This window comes from Mesocricetus auratus, unplaced genomic scaffold (assembly GCF_017639785.1).
Source record: "Mesocricetus auratus isolate SY011 unplaced genomic scaffold, BCM_Maur_2.0 Super-Scaffold_100011, whole genome shotgun sequence".
In the NCBI taxonomy this organism is placed as follows: domain Eukaryota; kingdom Metazoa; phylum Chordata; class Mammalia; order Rodentia; family Cricetidae; genus Mesocricetus; species Mesocricetus auratus.
This window is the reverse complement of record NW_024429195.1, coordinates 9,802,501-9,825,111: the sequence shown is the minus strand read 5'-3', so window position 1 is coordinate 9,825,111 and position 22,611 is coordinate 9,802,501. Positions and strand designations below refer to the sequence as shown.

Sequence of the window (22,611 nt, the reverse complement as noted above, 5' to 3'; positions counted from 1 at the left end):
CACACACACACACACACACACACACACGTCTTAGCCTCACTTGACTGAGCTTATTTTGACCTTAGAGAGAGACAACAACACCAAAGCCACTCATAATTTTGTTTGTTTCTTTTTCTGTTACGCAGCCCCAGCCTTCAGAGTCAGACTAGTCCCCAGCATGATTCCGGGAGCCTCACTCTTACCCTGGGGGCAAGAGGCATGAGATTTGTGCTATCGTGATTATCTTTCAGACTCCTCAGTCCTCACATCATTACTTCCGTATAGTTCTACATCTCAAAGTCAATTCATTAATGCTCTTTTATGATGCAATGGACAGTTTGGTAGAAAGTTAGGTTTAGTAGCTTGAATTGTTAACTGGTTTCTTGCCACCTTTCCCATGAACCATGGTCATTTATTCCCTCATCGTCCCATGATCCTGATACAAATTTCCCAGGATTTTGTCACAAATGGAGAAGTAGAGTTATGCCCCAATATCAGTCATACATGGAAATGGGGACAAAGCCACAGGTCTAGAGACTTGGATCTGACCCGAGTCACTTAGCTCTCAGAGAGTTGGATCTTCTCGTTTGTAAAGTGTTTGGGAAGGGGTGGATGGGTTAGATGAGCACAGGGAGTTCACATAAGCTCTCACAGAACAAATATCAAATCATGTCGTTCTTGCCAAGTGGTTACTCTATGTGCTAGTTAGTCCTCCGTAGACTGAGAGACTGAAGCAAAGCAATGCATGAACGCATTTGATCAATTAATGATGTGTTATGGACTGTTTAAAACTCACTGAAATGCCTCCATTTCCTCTGGTCAGACTATGCCCTCTGAATCAACAATCTGAGACACTTCCTGTAGCTGGAAAAATCCCAACTTAGTGTGGCAAGGTTGGTTCTGCTGTGCTAGGAGCTGGAGTTACAGCTAGCAACTCGGTGACAAACACCATGAGGCAAATCCTGAAACAAACGTTTGAATTCATAGCCAAAGCTCAAGGATGGCTAGCATTAACAGCCCATGCCATCTGGTAACTTTCTGTTTTGCTCTCTCACTCCCGCTAACTAACCGAGCTTTCAAAATAATTATTTTAAATTTATGTGACTTCCAGATGCCCATGACCTTAAACAAAAAGCCCCAGTCAGCCTGCCCTCATTACTGTCTTGGTTTTGATTTAAAATCAGAAGACTATATAGTTATTTAACAGCAATTTGTTGGAATAACTAATAGTTTTCAAACACTGAGGCTTATGAAACAAAAATTAGCAATAACAATTTAAAAGAAAAAGCATCACTACCATTTGGTGCTGCAAGCTTCAATTTTGCATTGTTGAGCACCCTGCCTGCAGCCCTAGGCGCCTGGCACATAGTGGGCACTTGATAAAAATGTAACTGGAGGCATGCCCACAGACCAGCCACACTGTGCTGATTCAGTTTAGTAGTTAATGTGCTGCCAGAAGACGGGGCAGATGTCCAAAATCTAGGACAAACTCCAGAATATATTGTCAGCTTTGAGGACAGAGTCCTCAGCTAATTTGAGGTTTTCTTCTCTGGTTCCAAAGCAGAGCTTTGTGAATTAAAACCTCCCAGGACACACACGCTAAGCCATTGCAGTCCTGCATCATGTGAATGAACCCACTGTTTCTGATTGTGTCTCCAGCATTACGTGTGCTGTTTCTTGGTCCTTCCTTCGAATTTGTGTTGATAGGCCTACAGGAATGGTTTGTTTCATCCTGTTTTAAATCTTCTTTCAAGAAACAATTCCTACTGTGAGGCTCCCTCGGCAGGCCCAGAGCAATGCCCCCAAGTAATGACTGAGAAGAGTTGAACTGAACCTGGATAGGTCTTGGTCTCAGTTTCCTTCTCTCTCCCTTGACCGTGAAAAACATTCAGAAGAGACCACACATACTCATACATCAAGGCAGGATTATTCTTCCTCTTCTTCCTCCTCTTCCACCTCCTCCACCTCCTCCTCCTCCTCCTCCTACTCCTCCTCTTCCTCCTTCCCATCATTAAATCTTCCCTCTTCACTTGCCTCTGTTCAGGGCAGGAGGCTCTTCTCTGGGTCCTATCTACTGTTTCTGGTCTTGGGTCCTATCTACTGTTTCTGGTCTTGGGTCCTATCTACTGTTTCTGGTCTTGGGTCCTATCTACTGTTTCTGGTCTCTAGCACTGGTGTTTCTGTGGGCATCTGTTTCTTCTGTACCAGGCAGTGGCCACCATGTTGTTCAAAGTAGCTAAGGTAAAGAAACATATTTTGAACTTAGAAAATTACAACTTTCACGGATAGGGACATATAATTTCAACATGAAGTCAGGCATCAGTGGTTGCGATTCCAGATCACAACTCCAGTGATCTGCAACTGTGAATTTTTTTTTTGGCCATGAGTTATAACATTAATTTTTTGTTTTTCTTATTAATTTATTTTTTACATTCCAATCCCTCCCTTCTCTTTTCACACTCCCCCCCCACCTCCCATCTGCTCTATGGAGAGGGTAAGGCCTCCCCTACGAAGTCTGCTAAGTCTGTCCCATCACCTCCTTGCATTCTTAAAAGGTAAAATGAAAAAACTAACAGGTTAGAAGTGTGTGTGTGTGTGTGTGTGTGTGTGTGTGTGTGTGTGTGTGTTTCTGAGGATTAAACCCAGGATCTTGAGAATACTAGGAATCCCCCAGACCCATTCTTTATTTTTTAACTACTATGCTTGAAAACATTCAAAAAGTTAACATAGTTCAGCCACTGCCAACAAAGAAAAATGTTACTAACATCATTTTATGCATAATCTCAAGCAGGCAAAGGCCACTGATGCGTCATTGACAAAGAAATACAAATGATGAGTGAGTGTAAAGCCAAATCTGCAACATCACTGGCAGTAAAACCGCTTCAGATTTGAAGCAGCAATATCTTAATGTTGTTTAGAAAATTTCCAAAAAGAACTTGTGAGATAATGTTCAACCACAAGAAGAGGTCAGGGAAATGACAATATGCTAATGAAAGCATGATTTGAGTGAAAACATTGAGGACAAGAGCTTCTAAGAACTTATGGGGTGTGGGGAGATGACTTAACAGTTTAGGGTTGACTTCCCAGGACCCACATGGCAGATCACAACCACTGGTAACTCCAGAGCCAGGAGATCCAATCCTCTTCTGGCCTCCATGGGTCCCACAGGCATATGGTGCACATACCAGCAATCCAGTACACATACACAAACACATGAAAGAAAAAATTTTTAAAGACACTTTAGAGGAAAAGTTACTTGTCTTACAACCCATTAAACTCACTCACTCAGCAATTATTTTTGAGCATTTATAATGTGTTCTTCTAATTACTAAAAATTGAGTTTCAAGTTTTAAGGACTGAATGTATAAGAAGAAAATAATAGGGTGATTAAATGCTCATTTACAGGGTGCTACTAAGTTATTACAGTAAGAAATGCTGAAAGAAGTTTAATTTAAAGCTTAAGTGATTAGATGAACTAGAACAATCCATGCAGTAAGATGTCCACGGAGTAGTTTGCTTTCTGTTGTTGTGACAAAGACCACAGCTCATTATGTGGCTCATTCATCCCTACTAGCATCCATCACTGAGGGAAGTCAAGCCAAGGCAGGAACTCAAGCAGGACAGGAATCGGGAGGCAGGACCTGAGGCCATGGAGGAGTGCTGCTTACTGGTTTGCTCCTTGTGGCTTGCTCAGCCTGCTTCCTACGTCCACAGAAGTGGCACTTGCCAATCATCAGTCAAGAATGTGCCACACCGTTTTGACCTCAGGACAAACTGATGGAGGAAGTTTCTCAACTGAAGTTCCCTCTTCCCACAGGATTCTGGCTTGTGTCAGGTTGACAGAAAAATTAGCCAGCACCTCCAAGAACTACTGAAGTGTGGAAAGGGTTGGCTACAGGCCAATATGTAATTTAACTCCATTGTTATTTAAGAATATAAATGAGTAGAAAAAATAGTCTCTCACCTTCAAAACTAAGGTGTTATGATCATGAGTTATCAGGTATTCTTACTATTCTTTATATTATCCGGTCTAATTGATTATCATTCCAAAACCATAGGTTTTAATTGTTAAAGATATAATCATTAGAGCAAGATATTGTGCACTTGCCTGTCATAACTAATGGAGACAGTTCACTAAGAGAAAAATAAAAAATTCTCCATTATTTAAAATACTCAACACCGAGTTTGATGAACATGAAAACTGAAATTTTAAAAATAGAAGAATTTTTCATCCTCACAGCAAAATAGCTTTATAGACACAAAGCAAGCTCTCCAGCAGCAGCTTCACAGGGTGACGGGTTGCAGGTCACCATTTCCTTGTAAGTAGGATGGTAACACCTGCTTTCCAGTGTTACCCACATAGAGTTCCCACACATAGTAAAGATGCACCATTACCCTGGTGAGGACCCCAGGACAAACACTGGGGCCTGCCTGCCAAGGTGGGCGGAGCCTTCTATCACATTTCTTGTTTGGTAAGGTTGACATTCCTTCTTAATGTTTCTCTTGGAAGAAAGAACTCGCTGTAAAATTACCAAACCACAGATACCTGAGAGGGTCCCTGGAGAGAACCCCAATAAAACCACCCCTTTATCAGTCTATTCAAAGTTATTCATAGTCCTATTGTAAGTAATGTAAATTTGCAGGCTTGATATGTCCCCAACTTGACTGTCTCCCAAACCTTATGTGTCTTCTGTTTCTATCCCCAGAATGTCGCGTGGTGAAATCCACTTCTTACACCAAAATAGCGTCATCGTCCCGCAGAGGCACAACCAAGAGCCCAGGACCTTCCCGGCGAAGCAAGTCCCCAGCCTCCACCAGCTCAGGTAAAGCTCTTAAGCTTCTCCGGCTGCCACCTGGCTTCTTACACAGCTGAGGGTATGTGGAGCGAGAGCGTGAGGTTCTCAAGCAGGCCTCCATTCTGATGTGTAATTTTAGAGTACATTCAAGCGGATGAACAGATTTACCCAAGTCTAGCATGTTGGCTGTAAGGGAAGAAATCAAACTTAGAAAAACACGCTTGCTGAGACTCAGGAATTACAGATTTGCTCCAAATGGAAGCACTTCACCAGCTGCTGCGGCTTCTACCTGGCTCGTCTCTCAGGGTCTAGAAATTTCCATCGGGGCATTGCGTCTATTTGGTGCTGGCTTACAGAGGGTTTCCAGTTTGTCTTTGCTGAACCTGTTCCTCATGCTTGTGACGCTGGCCTGGGTTACCTTATGTGTCTCTGGAGCTCAAAGCAATGAGCCTGGGCACAGGGGGAGGTCTGCCGCTGTGGTGGCCCTGGCTGGCTCACTTTCAGAATGGACTCAGATGTTGGTGTTGGAAGTGACCTTGTGCTGGGATAAAGAACGTCTCAGCCCCATCGTCGTCATCTCCTCTGATCTCGTGAATTAACTAGTGTGTGTATGCATTTAGGTTTTGTGTAGACTGATTTGCAGTTATAACCTTTTTATTATTATTTACAGTTTTATACACTCATATATGAATTTCATTCATTTTCGCTTCCCACTTCCTCTGGTCCTAAGATAGACACAAGTCAGTTGGAAGGTGTTGGCTTTTGGTCTCAAGTGTAAAGTCTGTTTCATTATGGTTGAAGGATATAAACTATGAAATAATAATTATCAGTGGTGTGTACAACAGCATGGTTGTTACCTGATTTCACAAGAAGGGAGCTCTTCAAAATAGCTTGCAAGATCTTTGGACCTATGGGAGGCCTTTTCTGGCTCCACCCTGCTCCAGAGAGAGTTACAAAAAAGACAAGGCTTGGTGGTCTAAAAGGAAACATGGGCAGGTTCTGAGACCCACATTCCCTGGAAGATTCTTCCCTGCTGTTCCATAAACAGATCTCAAAGGCCATCTTCTCCCTTCACAATTTCTTTAGCAGTGAAAGCAGTTGCTGTCCTTTTCCCACAGTGTGGCCTTCCTCATAGCCAGTCAGGACTATGGGCTAGCAAGACCATGGCTGGCACTTGAGACAAGCTCACGGTTTATTTATTATTGATGAGTTTAGGCATAGGCAGAGAGCTCCTTGCTCGCCATAGTTCAGCTAGGTAGGCTAGACCCTAAAATAAGACTTTTCTAAAGCACAAGACTCAAAGTTTGGAGCTCACAAGAGTTGCTTGGTAAGAGGTAAAGTTTGACATGATGATTCCTGTACCCTCGGGTGCTAAGGCTATGAACCTCTGCTTTAACAGTCCTTGGGAGACTTCAATTTAATAGTCCTTGGTCATGTTTCGAGCAACATTGAGGCAGTGATTCTCAGCCTCATTGCCATCACCTGAGAGTATGCCAGCCATGTAGAGCCTTGAGCATCATTTCAGACACAACTAACTCAGAAACTCTGGATCAGGGTCAAGAGGGCTGGGGTTTCCAGAACCCTCCAGGTACCACTGGATACTGGTAACTGAAAGGAAATAACAGAGAACCCATTTGACTCTGGATAACTGAGGAGGAAAGGCATGGCTTGCTGATCTTTCTCTCTTGACCTCACAGAAATGGCTTCTGTCTTCATCTTTCTTGTCTACAAGCTGCCATTACCATCCTTAGTCCTCCAGATGACTCAACGTGTGGACAGCCTCTTTGCCGTTGTAAAGCCTAGTCATAGACATTGAGATGGCAAAGCAATTACAGACCTGCTGCATTTCAAACTCCTCTGGGAAAGTTTATCTTGTCCACTGTTTGGTGACAAGCATAAGGGCCTAAGTTCAAATCCCTATGACCTACATAAAAAAGCCAGGTATACCCACATATACCTGCGACCCAAGCATTGGGGGACAAATACGAGTAGACCCCCCAAAGCCAAGTGGCTAGACAGCTTGTTGAAACAGCCTAGCTTCAGATTCAATGAGAGGATACTTAGCATCCTTAGCATCACCCATATGTGCACCACACATGTTGAAGACTGTACTATGAACTGACTTGATTTAAATACGGATCAACAGAGTTTAGTTCACCTTCATGTTGCTTCATAACGTGGAAATCATGAGGAAAGCAGAGCTTCCTAACTTAAAGCCGCATTGTTGCTGTGATCTTGCCAAAACTTGGAAATGTCAAGATGTAGACCTCATCTTGGATCTCGTACAAGAACATAGGTGTTGTTGGGATAGGCTTTTGTTTTAGAGCTTTTATTCCACGGAAGATACATAGACAACTTCCTTTTGTCTAGTTACATCTTCTACTTTGAATTTCTGTCTTCATAGATTATTGTGACAAACATAACTGGGCCCACCACAGGTGTCTTAGAACTCTCAGTTCAAGCATGAGCGAACTCGCCACCCCCACCTTCAGAAGCACACAGTCTAAAGGACAGTTGCTCTCTGTGTCTGCAGATTCTCCATTGCCTGCTCAACCAAATATTGGTCAGAAATACTCAGGAAAGAAATTGCATCTGTACAGAATATTCAGTGTGTTTTGGGACCATTATTCCCTAAGTAATGGGATATGACCACTGTTTGTGCCCTGTTTATGCCTTGTCAGGTACTGCAAGTAATCTAGAGCTAACCTAGCAGCTATGCATAGGTCATATACAGCTACCATGCCAGTTTGTATGAATCTTGAGTATCTATAGATTGGGGTATTCATAGGAAGAATAAAAAAACCATGGATATTGAAAGATAACTGCACTGCCTCTGTGGTATAGAAACACTCCTGGCAACAAGACTGAACAGAGACTTTCTGTGGAGGGCCAGTGTTGAGTGCTGCAGATGGGAAGGAGGGTAGTCAAAAGAGAAAAGCCTTCGCCCATGAATTTCTCCTTATGCCCCAGGCATTACATGTAGCTACTCCAGAAATCCTGATCTTTTATTTATGCTATTTAAATTTTATATTTTTATGGATATATAAAGTACTTTATGCAATATATGCAGAGAATATCAGAACCAACGCCGGGGAAGTGCTGAGAATTTTAATCAGCTCACTAGACTAATTTGGCAAGTTCTTTTGATTTCTATCAGATGCCTTCAAAGGCAAACTGCTAGCTATTAATCTTAGCTCCATCCGTTCCTTCAGTGTGGAGATTCAGCTACCTGCACTGTATGAAGGAGCACTTCTGCTTTGAGGCTCCAACAGAATTGTTGGAGATAAAATTCACCAAGAACCCAGTGGTTCATCCCCTGTGTTTCCAAACTATTCTCTTCTCTCCATTCAGCACTCAACCCAATGAGGTACCTAAAGATATTCTTCATAACTCTGAATCGTTAACATGACTTATAGTTCCTCACTGTTAATGTCAAGTTAATTGGACACTTACTGGGTGTCTGCCATGTTCCAGCATGCCTTAGGCCTCAAGGAGCAACAACAATTAAATTACAGTCCTTGCTGAAAAACTCATTTGTAGTGTAGTGGGCTGGGGTAGTCACTGTTACGGCATACTGATGTCACGTGGTGATGACCCAGTCAGAGTAAGTTTCCAGGAGTCTAGAATTTATAAGTTGTCCCTAGAAGAATCTTGCTAGGGTACGAAGGGCCAGGAGGGTATTTTCTTCAAGTTGAACAAAGGCACAAAGCCATCAAAGTATGAGGGACAGTTGTCAGTTGGATAAGGAGCTGAATGTGGCAGTAGAAGCCTACTATCCCAACACCTGAAAGCCTGGGGAAGCCTGAGTTTTCAGCTCTTCTGGGCTACCCAATGAGACTCTCTGAAAAACAAAGTCACAGAATGCAATTCTGCAATGGTCCAGAAAACATGACACATCTGAATTGCAATGTCAGGTTGCACAGGGCCATGAAGATGAGTTTCCTGTTGTAGGTCTCAGGAGGTCAAAGAGGACCACAGCTGAGTTCAACAACAAAACACCATCTTGGAACAACTCTATTCAAGGGTAGGAAGGCTCTGGAGGCTTCTATAGTTCCCCTGGGAAGAAATTATCAGAAAAGACCCAAAAACGTGTTAGAAATGGAAGAAAACTAAAGCTCTATCTCACCTATGAAGTTAGAATTGGAGAATCCTAATTCTAGCTCTAACCTGAATTCTAATTCTAGTTCTAAATTCCAATTCTAGTTCTGAATTCTAATTCTAACTTAAATTCTAATTCTGAACTTATTATAGCACCATCTTTGTTTTCCCTGAGTCCATGTGCTTTCTCATTATCCTTTCCTGCCTCACCCTGATAATGTGACAAGCCATGGTGACAGGGCTTAGAAAGAGGTTCTGGGCAGTGAACAGTCCCAGCTGTGGCCGGGAGGTCAGGGGCAGTCTAAGGCAGGCGAGATCTTGCTTGGACAGCCACCCTGGGAACCAACGGAGAGATTCCTTTGCCTCCACTTCCTTCACTGATCCTGGCTTCTCAACGCCAGAGCCAAATGGTTTTCATGTTAGAAGACATCAGGGAAAGGGCAAGTAGATTTAATTCCCCTTGTGCCCATGTAGCAACTAAAAAAGGAAAGAGAAGAAAAGGACAAATCAGAATTTCTCATCACAGCAAATGGCTTGAAACTTATACATGTGGTCCGAAGGGTGAGCAGAACAATGACTATTGAAGATATCACTTGGACACTTACTTTTACCTAGAAAATTCTACTGTAAAGCCAGGCATAGTGGCCCATGCTGCAACCTTAGCCCTCAACAGGCTGAAAACACAAAGATCACATCCCAGTCCAACCTGGGCTGCTTAGCCAAGATCCTGCCTCCAAAAACTAAAGTAATAGTAATGATTTAATTTTTTGTTATAATTCATGAAACTGTAAGTGATATATTCTCATTAATAAACGTTTTTCTAGCTTTTTTATAATACACATACACACACACACACACATATATATTTATATATATTTGCACTCTGGTAAGGTGTTGATAAAACTTTCCAGTTGACTTTTTGTTTGAAGGCAATACAAAAAGTATAAATGCAAATACTTTGTAAAAACATTTTTTCTGAGAAAAGCCCTAAAGGTCAAATGGAGCTATAGGCACGTTGCCTTTTGTGCCATAAACATCTTCAAATGTGCATACAGCCTTAAGAAACCATGGCAGCTGTTTGTCCCTGGGAAAGCTTAGTTATTCTAGCAAACAAGGGGTAGAGGCTTCTAGCTGAGGTGGTAGTAAGTGTGGAGTGGGTTTGATGTGGTTTCTTTTAACATCTCTTACATTGTAGAGTGCCTCAGTGGTTCATACATTCTTCTATCTTCCCTGTGTGTCCAACTTCTGAGCTGCACTTAGATCTGTGTTTCCAGAAAAGGAAAAGACAGAGCAAAAGTCGGTGTGCACTCTGATTGTGGCACAGAGAACTGACTGGGGCAGAATGGGAAGCAGCTAACCACTGATGCTACTTCACTGGACTTTGTGTTTTCAAATCACAAGAGTCTGTTCAAGCCCTCTGTGCCCTGCTTCCCCTGGAGGCACACAGACACCCTTAGTTGTCCCTGTATGGACTTCTCAGCCATTTTCTTCACCCAGGAGAGTTCCTACCTCTGCAGACGTGTTGGGTCCCCCCCCCACACACACACCCAACTCTCATTTTAATTCCTAGTGATGAGCAAACTCTAGTGTGTAGTGATTCTAGCTGAACATCCTCATGCCCTTCTACCTCTCCTGGGACACCTTATATAACTCAGGATTTCCTTAATTTTACTGTGTATCCCAGGCTGACTCGAATACTACCCTCCTGCATCCGTTTCAAGACTGCTAAGTCTGTAGGCTTCTACCATCATACCTGACTTTCCAAAATTTGTATTTATTTGCTTACTTACTTATTTTATTCTTTGACAGTTTCACATATTTTTATATATATATACATATATATATGATGAACTTTAGTCATTTTCACTCCACTGCTCTCTGTCATCTCCATTTCTGCTAAAACCCTTCTCTCCAGCAAGTTCCCATCCAACCCACTCTTATATCTTTCTATGTATGTGTGACCCATTATGTTAATTAGAGCTGCGTGCGTTAGTGGGAGTGGAGAGCTGTTTCCTGGAGCATGGAAAACTTCCCCATGACTATGTCACTGAAGAAAGTGCCCCTTCCCCTAGTAACCATTAACTGTCAGTAGTCCCACAGCAGGTCTGGGACCTCACAAGACCTTCCCTCTTCCATGATAAGATGTTGACAGGCATAATCTTGTGTAGGTCTCGTGTGACTGGCAACACCTGAAGTGAGTTTGTAGGTACCACATCCATGTCATGTCCAAAGGGTGTCCTTTTTGGCACGCCTCCCCAACCCCCACCTCTTCCATTCTTTCTGTCTCCTTCTCCCGGATGTTCCTGAGGCTTGGTATTTCAACCAGTTAGGAATCTCTGCATTAACTGCTGCCAGGTGCCGTAAGAAGCTTCTCTCAGGAAGGCAGAGAGCATTGCCAATGTATGGATATAAGCATGACTACTTGGAAAACAGTTCCAAAGTGATAATAGTGGGTGCCCCCCCCCGTGCCCTATAGTTTCCCTGCCATCAGCTTCTGACCAGGTTCGTGGTACCAGGCAAGAGTTCCTTCCTGAGGTACAGCCTCTAATGCCATTAAAAAGTAGTTGGTTATCTACCATAATATTCATGACACTATTACACAATAGGCACACCTGATCTCACTGTAGCTCGAGGGTTCACAGCTGAGTGATGTTTTCTCTCCCCCAGTAGCCTGCATAGTACGTTCTAGTGCCATGAGAACCAGTTTTTAGCCTGTACCATGTGTGCTAATTCGTTGGAATGAGACCCTGAATTTGTGGTTACTATTACTAAGAAAATGTAGGATCTTCTGTCTGAAATGTTAAAGCGAAAAACAAGTGGATTGAATTCGGGTCCTCAGACTTGGCGGTGGTTGCCTCTACCTGCTAAGCCATCTTGCTGGCCCTGATTTGGCATTATTGTAAGGGATAGCCTAGTGTACAGCATTGTGTCCCTCTAATTTATTCTTGACAGAGTAAGAGCTCTTGCGAGCATTCATAAAATGCAAATCTGTACCCTGGGCTCCCCTTAAAATAGCTTCTCATTGTCCTTTGACTACGAACCAAACTCCTTGCCGTGGGTTCCAGTGCCCTGTGTGCTCTGCAGACCCTACTGATTCCTTTATCTTCACTCCTAATGCTGCTCCCTCTCCAGCTAGCTCACTGTGACTCGATTTCCCCATCTGTAAAATGGGAGGAAGTAAGACTGCCTGTGTCGTACAAGTCATCTTGAGTTAAATGAGATGATACATTCTAAAGGTTCAGATTCATTGCCTGGTGTATAGAACGTAAGTTTACAATACCCTAAGCTACCTACAGCACCTGCACTTGCTCAGCAGAAGTTTCTTTTGTGGGTTTGCTCAGAGTGGCCACTGGCATGTGTGACCACGCCCCAAGTTCTATCCCTGGCACAACAACAAATCAGAATCCCTAATATAAGAAGACTCACTTCTGGGTTTGCCTTCCTTGGTCATTCCCTCCCTCCAGCTTGCCCTCTCCCTCATCAGTCTGTGTAGCCTCTAGGTGTGACTTAGTTGTAAAGCAGAGTCAAAATGGGCATTTGAACGTCAGTTTAATAAAAGGTGCCCTCTAGCCAAGACCAGGAGCAGTGTCTCCTGGAAAGTGTGGATTCTGCATCTACTGCATTGCTGGGATCTTGCTCTGTGCCCTAGGCCTTCCCTTAGAGGCCAATGTCTGGGGAGTCTAGTCCAGCAAGCCACATACATGGACCTCATTGAATAAAGACAGCCCGGCAGCATGCAAGCCAATTAAAATACTCACAGGTTTTGAAGAATAGTCATCAACACATTTCCAAAGAAAACCTAGCAACTAGTGCAGTGTGTGGCCTTTTAAAGATCTTTGGAGGCAAGGAGTTTTCCCCTCCCCTGACCCATTAAGTTTTTATGAGAATTCAGTGTGTGGAAAAAAGAAAAAAGAAGTCACAAGCACACGGCCTTTTGTGTCTCCTTATCACTTGGAACTTGCCCGGCTTTGGACGTGTTATTGTCGTCTTGATTCTTGTGTGAGTCACTGAGTTGCCTGCCCCCAGAGGAGCTTCCTCATGATTCAGTGCAAGGACGGAGCCGGCTGGGGCTTCCGGAGTGAGTGTGTGTCTGGTGGGGGTTGTGGGCAACGCGTTGGCATGAGGCTTAATTGACACCTTTGATGAAGCCTAAGACAGAACCCGCACCTCCCACTGCCGCTGGGAAGACGTCAGCCTTACGCAGGAAAAGGCACCTGCTGATGAATCCTGCATCTCATTCTGCCTGCTCCCCGAGCAGCCTTAGCTATCCCTAGCTAGTCCAACTGCTTGCTTCGTCGGCGGGTGCTGGGCTTGGTGCTGAGAGGAGGCTCGGGCTTTGGCTATTATTGTCAGGTCAAACGCTAAGATTGTGTCCATGTTAGAACTCATAGAAGGTAAGTGGAATACGCTGATGGCTCTCCCCCAGGGCACCCTCCAGAAAGTGTGTTTCTCCTGCCTGGTTCTTCTTCTCTCCCTGCAAGGTTGCCAAGTCAGGAGTGGCGGCGTCTGATATCTTTATAAAGTCATGTCTTGGGGAGGTGGGGTATTAGAGGAAAGGACTGCCGGCTTCTGTGGCTTCCTCCTGACGGTGTTTTCCACTACTTAAGTGCTGGGTAGAATTCCAGAGTTTGGGACCTGTTGGCAGCATTTTATCAATTCACTACCAACAAAGAGAAACTGTGTGGGGTTTCTCTGCATCTGTGGTCTATTATTTTGTCCTGTTTCAAGCAGACCCATAGGAATCTGGCTTGGCGGGAGGAGGGGGGCATCAACAGGACATAAATGAATGTAGGAATGTGTAAAAGTGTCTGGGAATACCACCTGTGAGCTGTTTCAACATTTTCCCCCCACTGCGCAACTAAACTAAAGACACACACCAAAAAATGTCTCAAAGCCTTGAACATACCCATAATAATCTCTCTTGGCTCAAATAAAGTCAGCACTGGAAAACTGTGCAAAGTACTTTTATTTAATTATGTAACCTGCTATTGTATTCAACACAAGATTCACAGGACAGTGAATGTCTGAGGATGGGTATTCCCTAAGGCTTTGCTTCATCAGTCAGATAATGGGTCTAATTTTTAGCTGATTCTTCTGTGATTGTTTATTTCCTTGAGAAGATGAATTGTCATGAAAACTTCTTTAATGTGCTATTTTTCTCTCTGTGTGATTCCTTTTATTTCTAGTTAATGGAACCCCTGGTAGTCAGCTCTCCACTCCACGTTCGGGCAAGTCACCAAGTCCGTCACCCACCAGCCCAGGAAGCCTGCGGAAGCAGAGGGTAAGGACACAAGCAAGCCACCTATTTAAGATCTGTCTAGGTTTTGGTGCAGTGTGGCATAGGTACCAGCAAAAAGTGCCGCTTTTCTGGAGGGCAAGGGGTAACTAGTTGTGGTTCACTCACCATGGCTCTGGTTCAGCTAGAACCCAGCTCTTTTCAATTTCCACAGATTTGCCCAGTCTTACTTCTGAGTAGAATGTACAATTGCTGCTACAGTTTTAAACATTCTCTTGTTTGTTCATAATGTACGTACTTTATTATGTATGCAAGCGTCCTTAGTTGTAATTAGTGTCATTAGACACTGCCATTAATCAGCAGCCTCTTGAGGAAAAGGAAAAGCCAGCAGAGGCAGCGTCCCTGAGAAGAATTGCTTGGGGGCAAGCAGGGCGGTCCAGTGCAGCTGGAGAGCCCATGCAGTGGACCATGGGAACGCAGGGTACCAGTTTTGTGAATGGACCAAGCACACTGAGCACATTTTCTTGTACTTATTTTTAGCCTCTCGTGTAACAACAGAGAAATTAACTGAGCTCAGAGACAAGTGTGCAAAAGTTGCTGGATATAGTGTTAGCGTCTCCAGGCTAAACAAGGGGGTGACCGTTCGGTCTTCATCTGGAATTAAAAAACTATTCCAATTCCCCTCACTCCTTATGCTGTATCCATCCCAGTCATACTAAGGCCAGAAGATAAGAAAAGGAAAAAGGGAGGGCCACGCTGGAAAAAGTAGATGATCCCTCGCGGTCCTGCTTTCACGAAGGAGATAGGGGGATATGTATCCCTAGGTGACTTATATGATGGTGCTCACTCACATAGTTTAAGCAACAGAAACATCTCAGAAGCTATTGCATTTAAACATCAGAATTTTTGAATTTAATTTATCTTATTATGCAGTTAAATGACTTTTCTAAACTTGACAAATTTAAGCTCATCAAATATGAAAGTCCCTCTCTTTCAAGTTTTCTACACAAGTTAGATCTTTAGGCTGCCAGAACCCATCAGCCGTTTTTTAAGTAGGAGCCAAAATGAAATCAATTAGTCTTCAGTCACTTTGAACCTCTTGCCCCAAATATCTTTCTCTGCTGAGTCTCCTGGCATTGAGTTGAGCTTGTTTAGTCTGTTAAAGCCTGTGATTTGTGTCTTCTTCTCTAGTCAGTGGTGGGATCATTTTTTTCTTAGGGAAATCTGTCACTCATCCTGAGTGATTTCAGGAATCATCAATGAACTAATGAAAGCAGAATTGGCCACATCCATTCACTATCTGAAAAGATTATCCCTGCGTGAGGGAAGAGCTGGTGTGGCCATTCTTCACTCACAAGTACTAGCCAGCAAGGTTCCACTCTGTAGAAAGAGCTTCTCTCCCTAGGTGTTTCTTGTGGGGACCCCTCCGTCTTGGGAATAAAACATTTTTCTCAGTTGTCCTTTACTAAAAGGATGACGCCGGAATTTGCACCTTTTTCTTCTTGGCTTCTGTGGGATTTTTCATTCTACTGAAGCAATATCATTTCATCTGTCTTTGTTGCCATTGACTTACATAATTAACACTTTGTAGCACTTCAGAAATAACTAACAGGTGTGGCTCCCTGACAGATTTTTTTCATCTTGCCATCTAAACCGCTGGGATAGCACTATCACTGAGGAAGCCAAAATTTTCTCATTTACTTTTAAGGGGACAGAGAGTTTATCACCATCTGAAAACATTTATTAAACACATGTTGTAAGCAGGATACTGAGTGCATTCAAAGATGGTTAAGTTTCTAGGCCTTTGAATTTAGCTACATGTATTCAAAGATGGTTTTGTTTTCAAGCCTTTGAATTTATGAACACCCTCCATCTATGTACCATGGAGACATTTCCAGCTGCTTTGGTGAGAGATGCTTTCATCTTTCTGTGTAGACAACTGCATTGAATAACCCCTCCCTGTCAAAATGGGACCAGAATATCCCTAAAAACTGTTCCTGTTTCAAATTTGGTTAATATTCTTTTCAAATGGTTGGCTATACTTCTGTGCAGGAAATACTGAAATAAGTGAAAGATGGCATGAGCTAAAAGAAGACACTTCAAAGAATAAACTAATTCCTTTTATTGCAAATTAGAAAACAGTAGCCACTTCTATTTCTTCTTTCTGGGTTGCCTAGTAACATACCCAGAAAATGACTTGGCAAAGCCATCTGAGCACACACACACACACACACACACACTCAGACACAGACACAGACACATTCACATTCTCACACATACGCATAGAAACATACACTCTCTCTCACAGACACACACACAATCTCTCACACATACAGATATATACACAATCTCTCTCTCACATACTCTCACCCAAACATACACACACACACTCAGACACAGACACAGACACATTCACATTCTCACACATACGCAGAGACACATACACTCTCACAGACACACACACAATCTCTCACAGACACACACACACACACAGTCTCTCATACATACAGATATACACACAATCTCTCTCACATACTCTCACCCAAACATACACACACACACACACAGACTCAGACACATTCACATTCTCACACATACACTCTCACAGACACACACACAATCTCTCACAGACACACACACACAGTCTCTCATACATACAGATATACACACAATCTCTTTCTCACATACTCTCACCCAAACACACACACACACCTTAAAATACAGGAGCAGAAGCTAATTTTTCAAAGAATATTAAGATATATACCTGATTTTTACAAGTAAAAAAAAAATCCATTTTACTTACGCTAACTATGATGTTATAAGGCATTTTCCTTCCCTTAAGATCATGTTTCTAAATTACCTCTTTTTGACATTTTAGAATAGTCATATGAGAGACGAGTCAGCATGTCAGAGTTCCTTCTTCAGAAATACGCTGGAGACAGTGGACCCAGTACCTTTCCTACTTATACAAAGTCAACTTTTGAGGCTCTCTTCCCCTTTTCTTAAAACATCGAGAAAAAAACGTGCTGTGTTGTGTAGGCTGAATGCAGCTCTCCTCTACACTCCCGCATCACTGACTTTTGTAGATGAACTGGTCCATCAGATGATGTAGGAGTGGGTGGCACAAAACTGGGGGAAAGCCAACTGTAGACGCTCTGGGTGGAACTGAGCTGGTTGCTTGGCTACCAACACTGAGCTATAGTAGCAGACAGAAGCTGGAAGAAGTCAGGAAGAGATGGATAAGGGGCTGGGAACTAGAAGTAGACTTGGGATGGGATATGGATGGGGATAGCTGAGAATACTTCCAGTCACCCAAACATAAAACTATGAAAGGGCAGTGTGTCTTGGGTTTATACACTGGAGTTACATCCCAGAATATCCTGAATACCAGCTACTGTGTCTGATAAGTTATTTTGTGAGGTAAGCACATTCTTCTACCCAGAATGGGAAGAAAATGTCCACAGGAGAATTGCCTAGACACAGAATAGCATAGTTGGTCTTGGCTGGCGGCAGGGGCCATAGCTCAACTGGACACGGTGGAAGGCAGGAGCCCCTGATAGCTCAGGAAGCATTTTTCCTGCCAATGAAATGAAATCATCACTCTGCCTATGTTATCATCTCTCTTACCCAAAGTTGATGACTTGAATAGTCCTAATGATGCTAGAAGCCAAGGGCCCATCCCTTTCCAAGTTGCTCCCCAGAGAGCAGCAGGGAACCCAAGAAAGATGAGTAAACGAATCTGTCCTGCCCTTCATCTTACAGGACCTGTACCGCCCCCTCTCGTCGGATGATTTGGACTCAGTAGGAGACTCAGTGTAAAAGACACAGTGGAGCAATGTGTATGGTTTGTGATGGGATCAAGGGTTCCCATTGCCTAAGCAAATGTCTAACAGCAAAATACACAAAAGAGTTTTGCATAAGTAATTAAGTCCTACGGAAACAAGTATGCAGACATTTTCTACTGATGGTATTCTTCTACAAAAGAATTTTTTTTAAGTATCTCCTCCATTTGAAGTAACTGAGGAGAGTTTGAATACAATATTTGCTCCATTGCTAAGGATTTTATGACTAAGGTCTGGGTCCAGGTAAATTTCATATATGAATTGAATATTGAGTACAAGAGTCATTACAGTCACCATTTCATCAACGAGTTTTCTTTTTAATCATACAAACATATAGATATAATTTTTATCTATACAAACATATAGACATAATTTCTCTGTACTTAATACAAAGCAAATTCAAATAACAGTTGCAGACATGGTTTTTCTAAAAGGTACACTCTTTTTTAAAAAATGTTTTTAAAATATGGCCATTTAGTTATTTGATTGCAAGATAACACAAAAGTTCTTCATGATCTTTCCAAGTGAGTATGTCTGGGAATGAGTAGGGGCTCCTGTGGGAGACATCTCACAGACTAACCTTAGTCCATAAGAATGTCCTTTTTTTTCTTGTCATGTGAATTTTATTTTTCAAGATTACCTTTTATAAGAATAGTTTCAGCTACATAGAAGCATGAAGAACTTGGCATTATTATTAATTATACAATGCTTCCCTAAAATAGCAACAGTATATTTTTTTCAAATGTGTATTTTTGACCTAAAAAATTGGACTTGTACTCTTTTTTCAAAGAATAAACTCAGTTTGAGAATTCAAATTCTTCTAAATGGTGCTTAGGTACATTGGGCCCACAGATATCCAAAGCTCCATTCTGATCATTTCTGGATCTTGTTTGGGGAATTTTCATATGCAAAACTCCTTTTGTGTAAACCGAGTGTGTCTTTGATTATAACCCACTGTTAAACATTAACCTACTAATTCCTATCCTCTAGCTCTATCTCCAAAAGTGTAAGTCAGCTTTGCTTAAATATAAAACAATTATTTTTAAATCTGGATGTTAGAAATCAATGTATATGGTGTATTGTATTTAGACCATACCCCATGACCATTTCTTTTTTATTAGCTCAAACACTAACAATTTGAGATTTAACAAAGCATGGATTTTATGTTCTCCAGGCTTGACATATCTCAGTAGGGTGACAGATTTAAAATGTATGGTGCCATTTGGAGCCTTTTACTCAAAATTTCTTTCAAATTTTTCTTGAAAACAATTTGAAAATGCCTGATTCAAGATGGAGAGGAATTCCCTTGTCAAACAGTCTCAAATGTTATTGATTTATTTCCCTCAGTAGACTGTTCAACTAGCAAATTTTCCCATCTGGTTTATAGTTACCTATGATACCATCTCACTTGACAAGTGAATAAAATATTCTGACTGAGGAAGAAAAATAAAATGTCCAGGCAACCTACCAGCATTTGAAAATTTAGTCGAGTAATAATTAGTGTCTCATTATCCTGTCTGTTAGAGAGGAGGACACTTCTCTGGCATGCTATTTGAGAACTGCAGACTGATCCCTCCATCTTGAAAGGACAGAAAATAATCATACCTGTTCCAGACTTCAGATTTTAAAACTGTTTCCAATAGACGTGAACAGAGACTCCTGCTGAGATCAAAGGGCTGCCTTGCCTTAGCTGAGACAGTAAACATCTGTGAGGATGCCCGTGCTGTCTGTTGCAGGGTTATGTCTTTGTAAAATGCATTACTTAATATAGTTGAGCCCGTAAAAGATTAGCATGTATTTGACTAACCTGTCAAAAATGCAAAGAAAGCAGAGGGTCAGATGGTCCAGGACAAACATAAATTCCAGTAATTTCAGCTCCCCCATGCTGCAGTCTTATGGACAGCTACTGCTTAAAGAGCCCCAATAAATTCTATTTGTTCTGTGTAAGTAGCAGGGATTGCCCATTGCTATAAAGCCCGTGGCTTTGTTTAGACACAGCGTAAAGAGAATGGACTTGGACTAATTGCCAGGAAGTACTGTGGCCAACTTTCCATTCAAGCCATGCCAGAGAGGTGCCACTCTACAGCACTTCATCTTTGGACATGTGACTTTTATTAGAGGATTGTTCAAGGGCCATATATCTCATTTACTTTTTGAAACTAAAGTCCCTCTGAGATTGAAACAGCATACTCTGAGATCTTTTCCTATGCAGGAAATAATTCTATTATACTAAAGCGGAATTTTTAACCATCCAAGCGGCAAACCAATCCATTGGCGGAACCCAGTGGGTAATTTACAGTCACTTAAGACGACGTGGCTACTTTTAGAATTCTTTTTACATCATTAGTCGCTGAACTTTAAGAATGTCCTTCTGAGCAGGAGAGGAAGGGCCCCATCCAAAAGTCACACAGGTTTCTCCTGCTGATAAACCTCTAAGTGTAGACTAGGCTGTGTTGACCTTTTCAGACTTTTGTCTTTGTGTTTACATTTTTTAAGACAAAGCTAGAGAGAAAGATGTCACAAAGAGGTCCCTGCTTTCAGCATGTTAGAAGCTAAAAACCTAATGGCACACAGAACACGGTGTTGAGCGTGAACTTGAAAGCCATGTGGGATAGTCACTGTCTTGGTTCGTTGTTTTAGCAGCTGATCTGCACTGTCACAGTTTCTAAACTAGAAGTTTGAGGTCCACCCATCTGTACACATGCCTGCATACACATATGAGGCCACCTTAGCATTTCAGAATGGAATTCCATGTTCTGCAAACCTCCGAGCAGCCCTGGCACCCTGCCTGTGAGCCCTGCTCTCGCGTGCTTTGCATCCATAACTAACTGTGCTTTTGTCTCCATTTAAAAGCCAATGACGTCTAAAAGCCTCATTTTCAAAAATAAATGTGAATGAAAATGTATAAAAATAACCCTAAAAGACAAATCCATAATATTTTTAACTGTTGAACTACTAAGTCATTTTATGGTGGCCATATATCTATACAGGTGTGTCTGTGTTTGTGTGCATTTGCAGGACTTGGTGTATACGTGGGTGTGCCTACATAGACATTTGTGTGTGTATATAGAACGTGAAGAATAAAGAATGGTATTTGTAGTGTGGCCTTATAAGTTACTGGTTCCTGTAGAATTTTAATGTTGTAAAGATGGGACAGGCATATTAGTCGACACATATTTAAGCTCAAAATCAGTTTGCTAAATTAGCATGATGAAATGACTCCGAATATTCACATGTGCTGATTTATCCCAGATTAACTGAAATGTAATTAATTGAAATCTAGAAAAACAAAAAACTGAAATCCAAGCAAATTCGATCTCACGTTGATTGTTAAATGTAAATGCTCATTGGTGGTTCTATTGCAAATTCTTGTTCAGTCAGTAAATTGAATGCAATGACAGTCTCCTCTTGTGTGTATATTGAGGACAACAGTGATTGTCAATCCCAATCAATGTTCACTAAGCAAACCGATTTCTAGATTTGTGGGTAGTTGAGTGTTATGCTTAAATGAATATAGAAAAAGTCTAGGTAGATTCAAAGTTTAGTTCCAAAGCCAGATAACATGTAAGGCCATCCTGTGTGTTCTCTTCATGCTTATAAACTGTTAAAATATTTTGAAGCTCCTTGCTGTGTGTTTAAGTGTGTCTACATGAGTGTATACACACTTGAAAATGCTTGTCGACTGAAGTTTACTGTCTGTGTTTATTTGCTCATTTGTGCATTAGCCTTGCCAGCGCCTCTAACTGTGCATGTTAGTAACAGCAGTGTTTGGTTGACTGAACCCACAAGGAATAGTATGGAAATCAAAAATACGTTAAATTAATTATAACAGTTGCTTGATACAGCATACTAAGCTGTCAGCTGAAAAAATATTTGTGATTCTGTACATGTAACGCATGTAGGGAAAACTGGAAAAATCTGAGGCCCTCACAATAACTTTAAGGGTGCATGACATATGGTGTCTTTGAAATGTATTTTATTGTAATAAAAGGTGATGGATAAATTCTGAGGTAGTATAAGTGAAGCATGAAACACTAGGTGTTTGTATTATATATGGCCACACAATGTTCTTGTGGCCAGGGTGGTAGATACTCAAAGATTAATAGGCAAAGAACATGGAAGTTAATTTTACTGTGATGTGTTTTCAAGGCGTTTTTACTCATTGCCAGGCAAGGAACTTAGTTCCTTTTTTTTTCTTGAGGACTCTTGGAAACACTATGAATGTTATAAAGTTGGATTTTTTTTAGAAAGGTTGCATACAATTTGCAGTTGGAGTTGCTTGGATGTATAGTCTCTTCTCAAACACAAAAAGCATTTTGTATTAAAATGGTTGAAGCAACAATATATTGGGGAATACATCGTTCTAAGCAACCTGCAGAATTTTGTAGAGATGAGAACTAATGAAATGTCTTATTGAACTACCCAGTTTGGAAAGTTTCCATGCCTTTGTGCTGTAGTTTCCTTGTAAAATGCTGTACCTTGTGTTTCACATGCAACCATGTTACCCTTTCCTGAACCTGACTTTGTGACATTTAGCAGCTTAGCTAACCTATGTAATAAACAGGAAAAAACTGCCTGTGTTGTTCAGTGAGTTTCTTTGGTCAGATGCTAGAATTGAAACAGCTGTGTGTGGCAAGGGTGGCCTTCATCGCCTTGGACA

At 41.9% G+C, this 22,611-nt stretch overlaps 1 protein-coding gene across 12 annotated transcripts in view; it reads left to right on the top strand.

Annotated features, from left to right (window-relative positions):
* Window positions 1–22,611, top strand: part of Dclk1 (doublecortin like kinase 1) — a 283,576-nt gene that overhangs the window by 198,520 nt on the left and 62,445 nt on the right. For 5 of the 12 annotated variants that reach the window (XM_013118991.3, XM_040754407.1, XM_013118992.3 and 2 more), the window contains exons 5-6: window positions 4,686–4,802; window positions 14,060–14,154. In XM_013118991.3, coding sequence (XP_012974445.1) covers window positions 4,686–4,802; window positions 14,060–14,154 — 212 coding nt within the window. Of the gene's footprint in view, window positions 1–4,685; window positions 4,803–12,981; window positions 13,268–14,059; window positions 14,155–17,871; window positions 22,526–22,611 lie in introns of those variants that run through there. The other 7 variants (XM_040754409.1, XM_040754410.1, XM_040754408.1 and 4 more) reach the window with 5 other exon arrangements.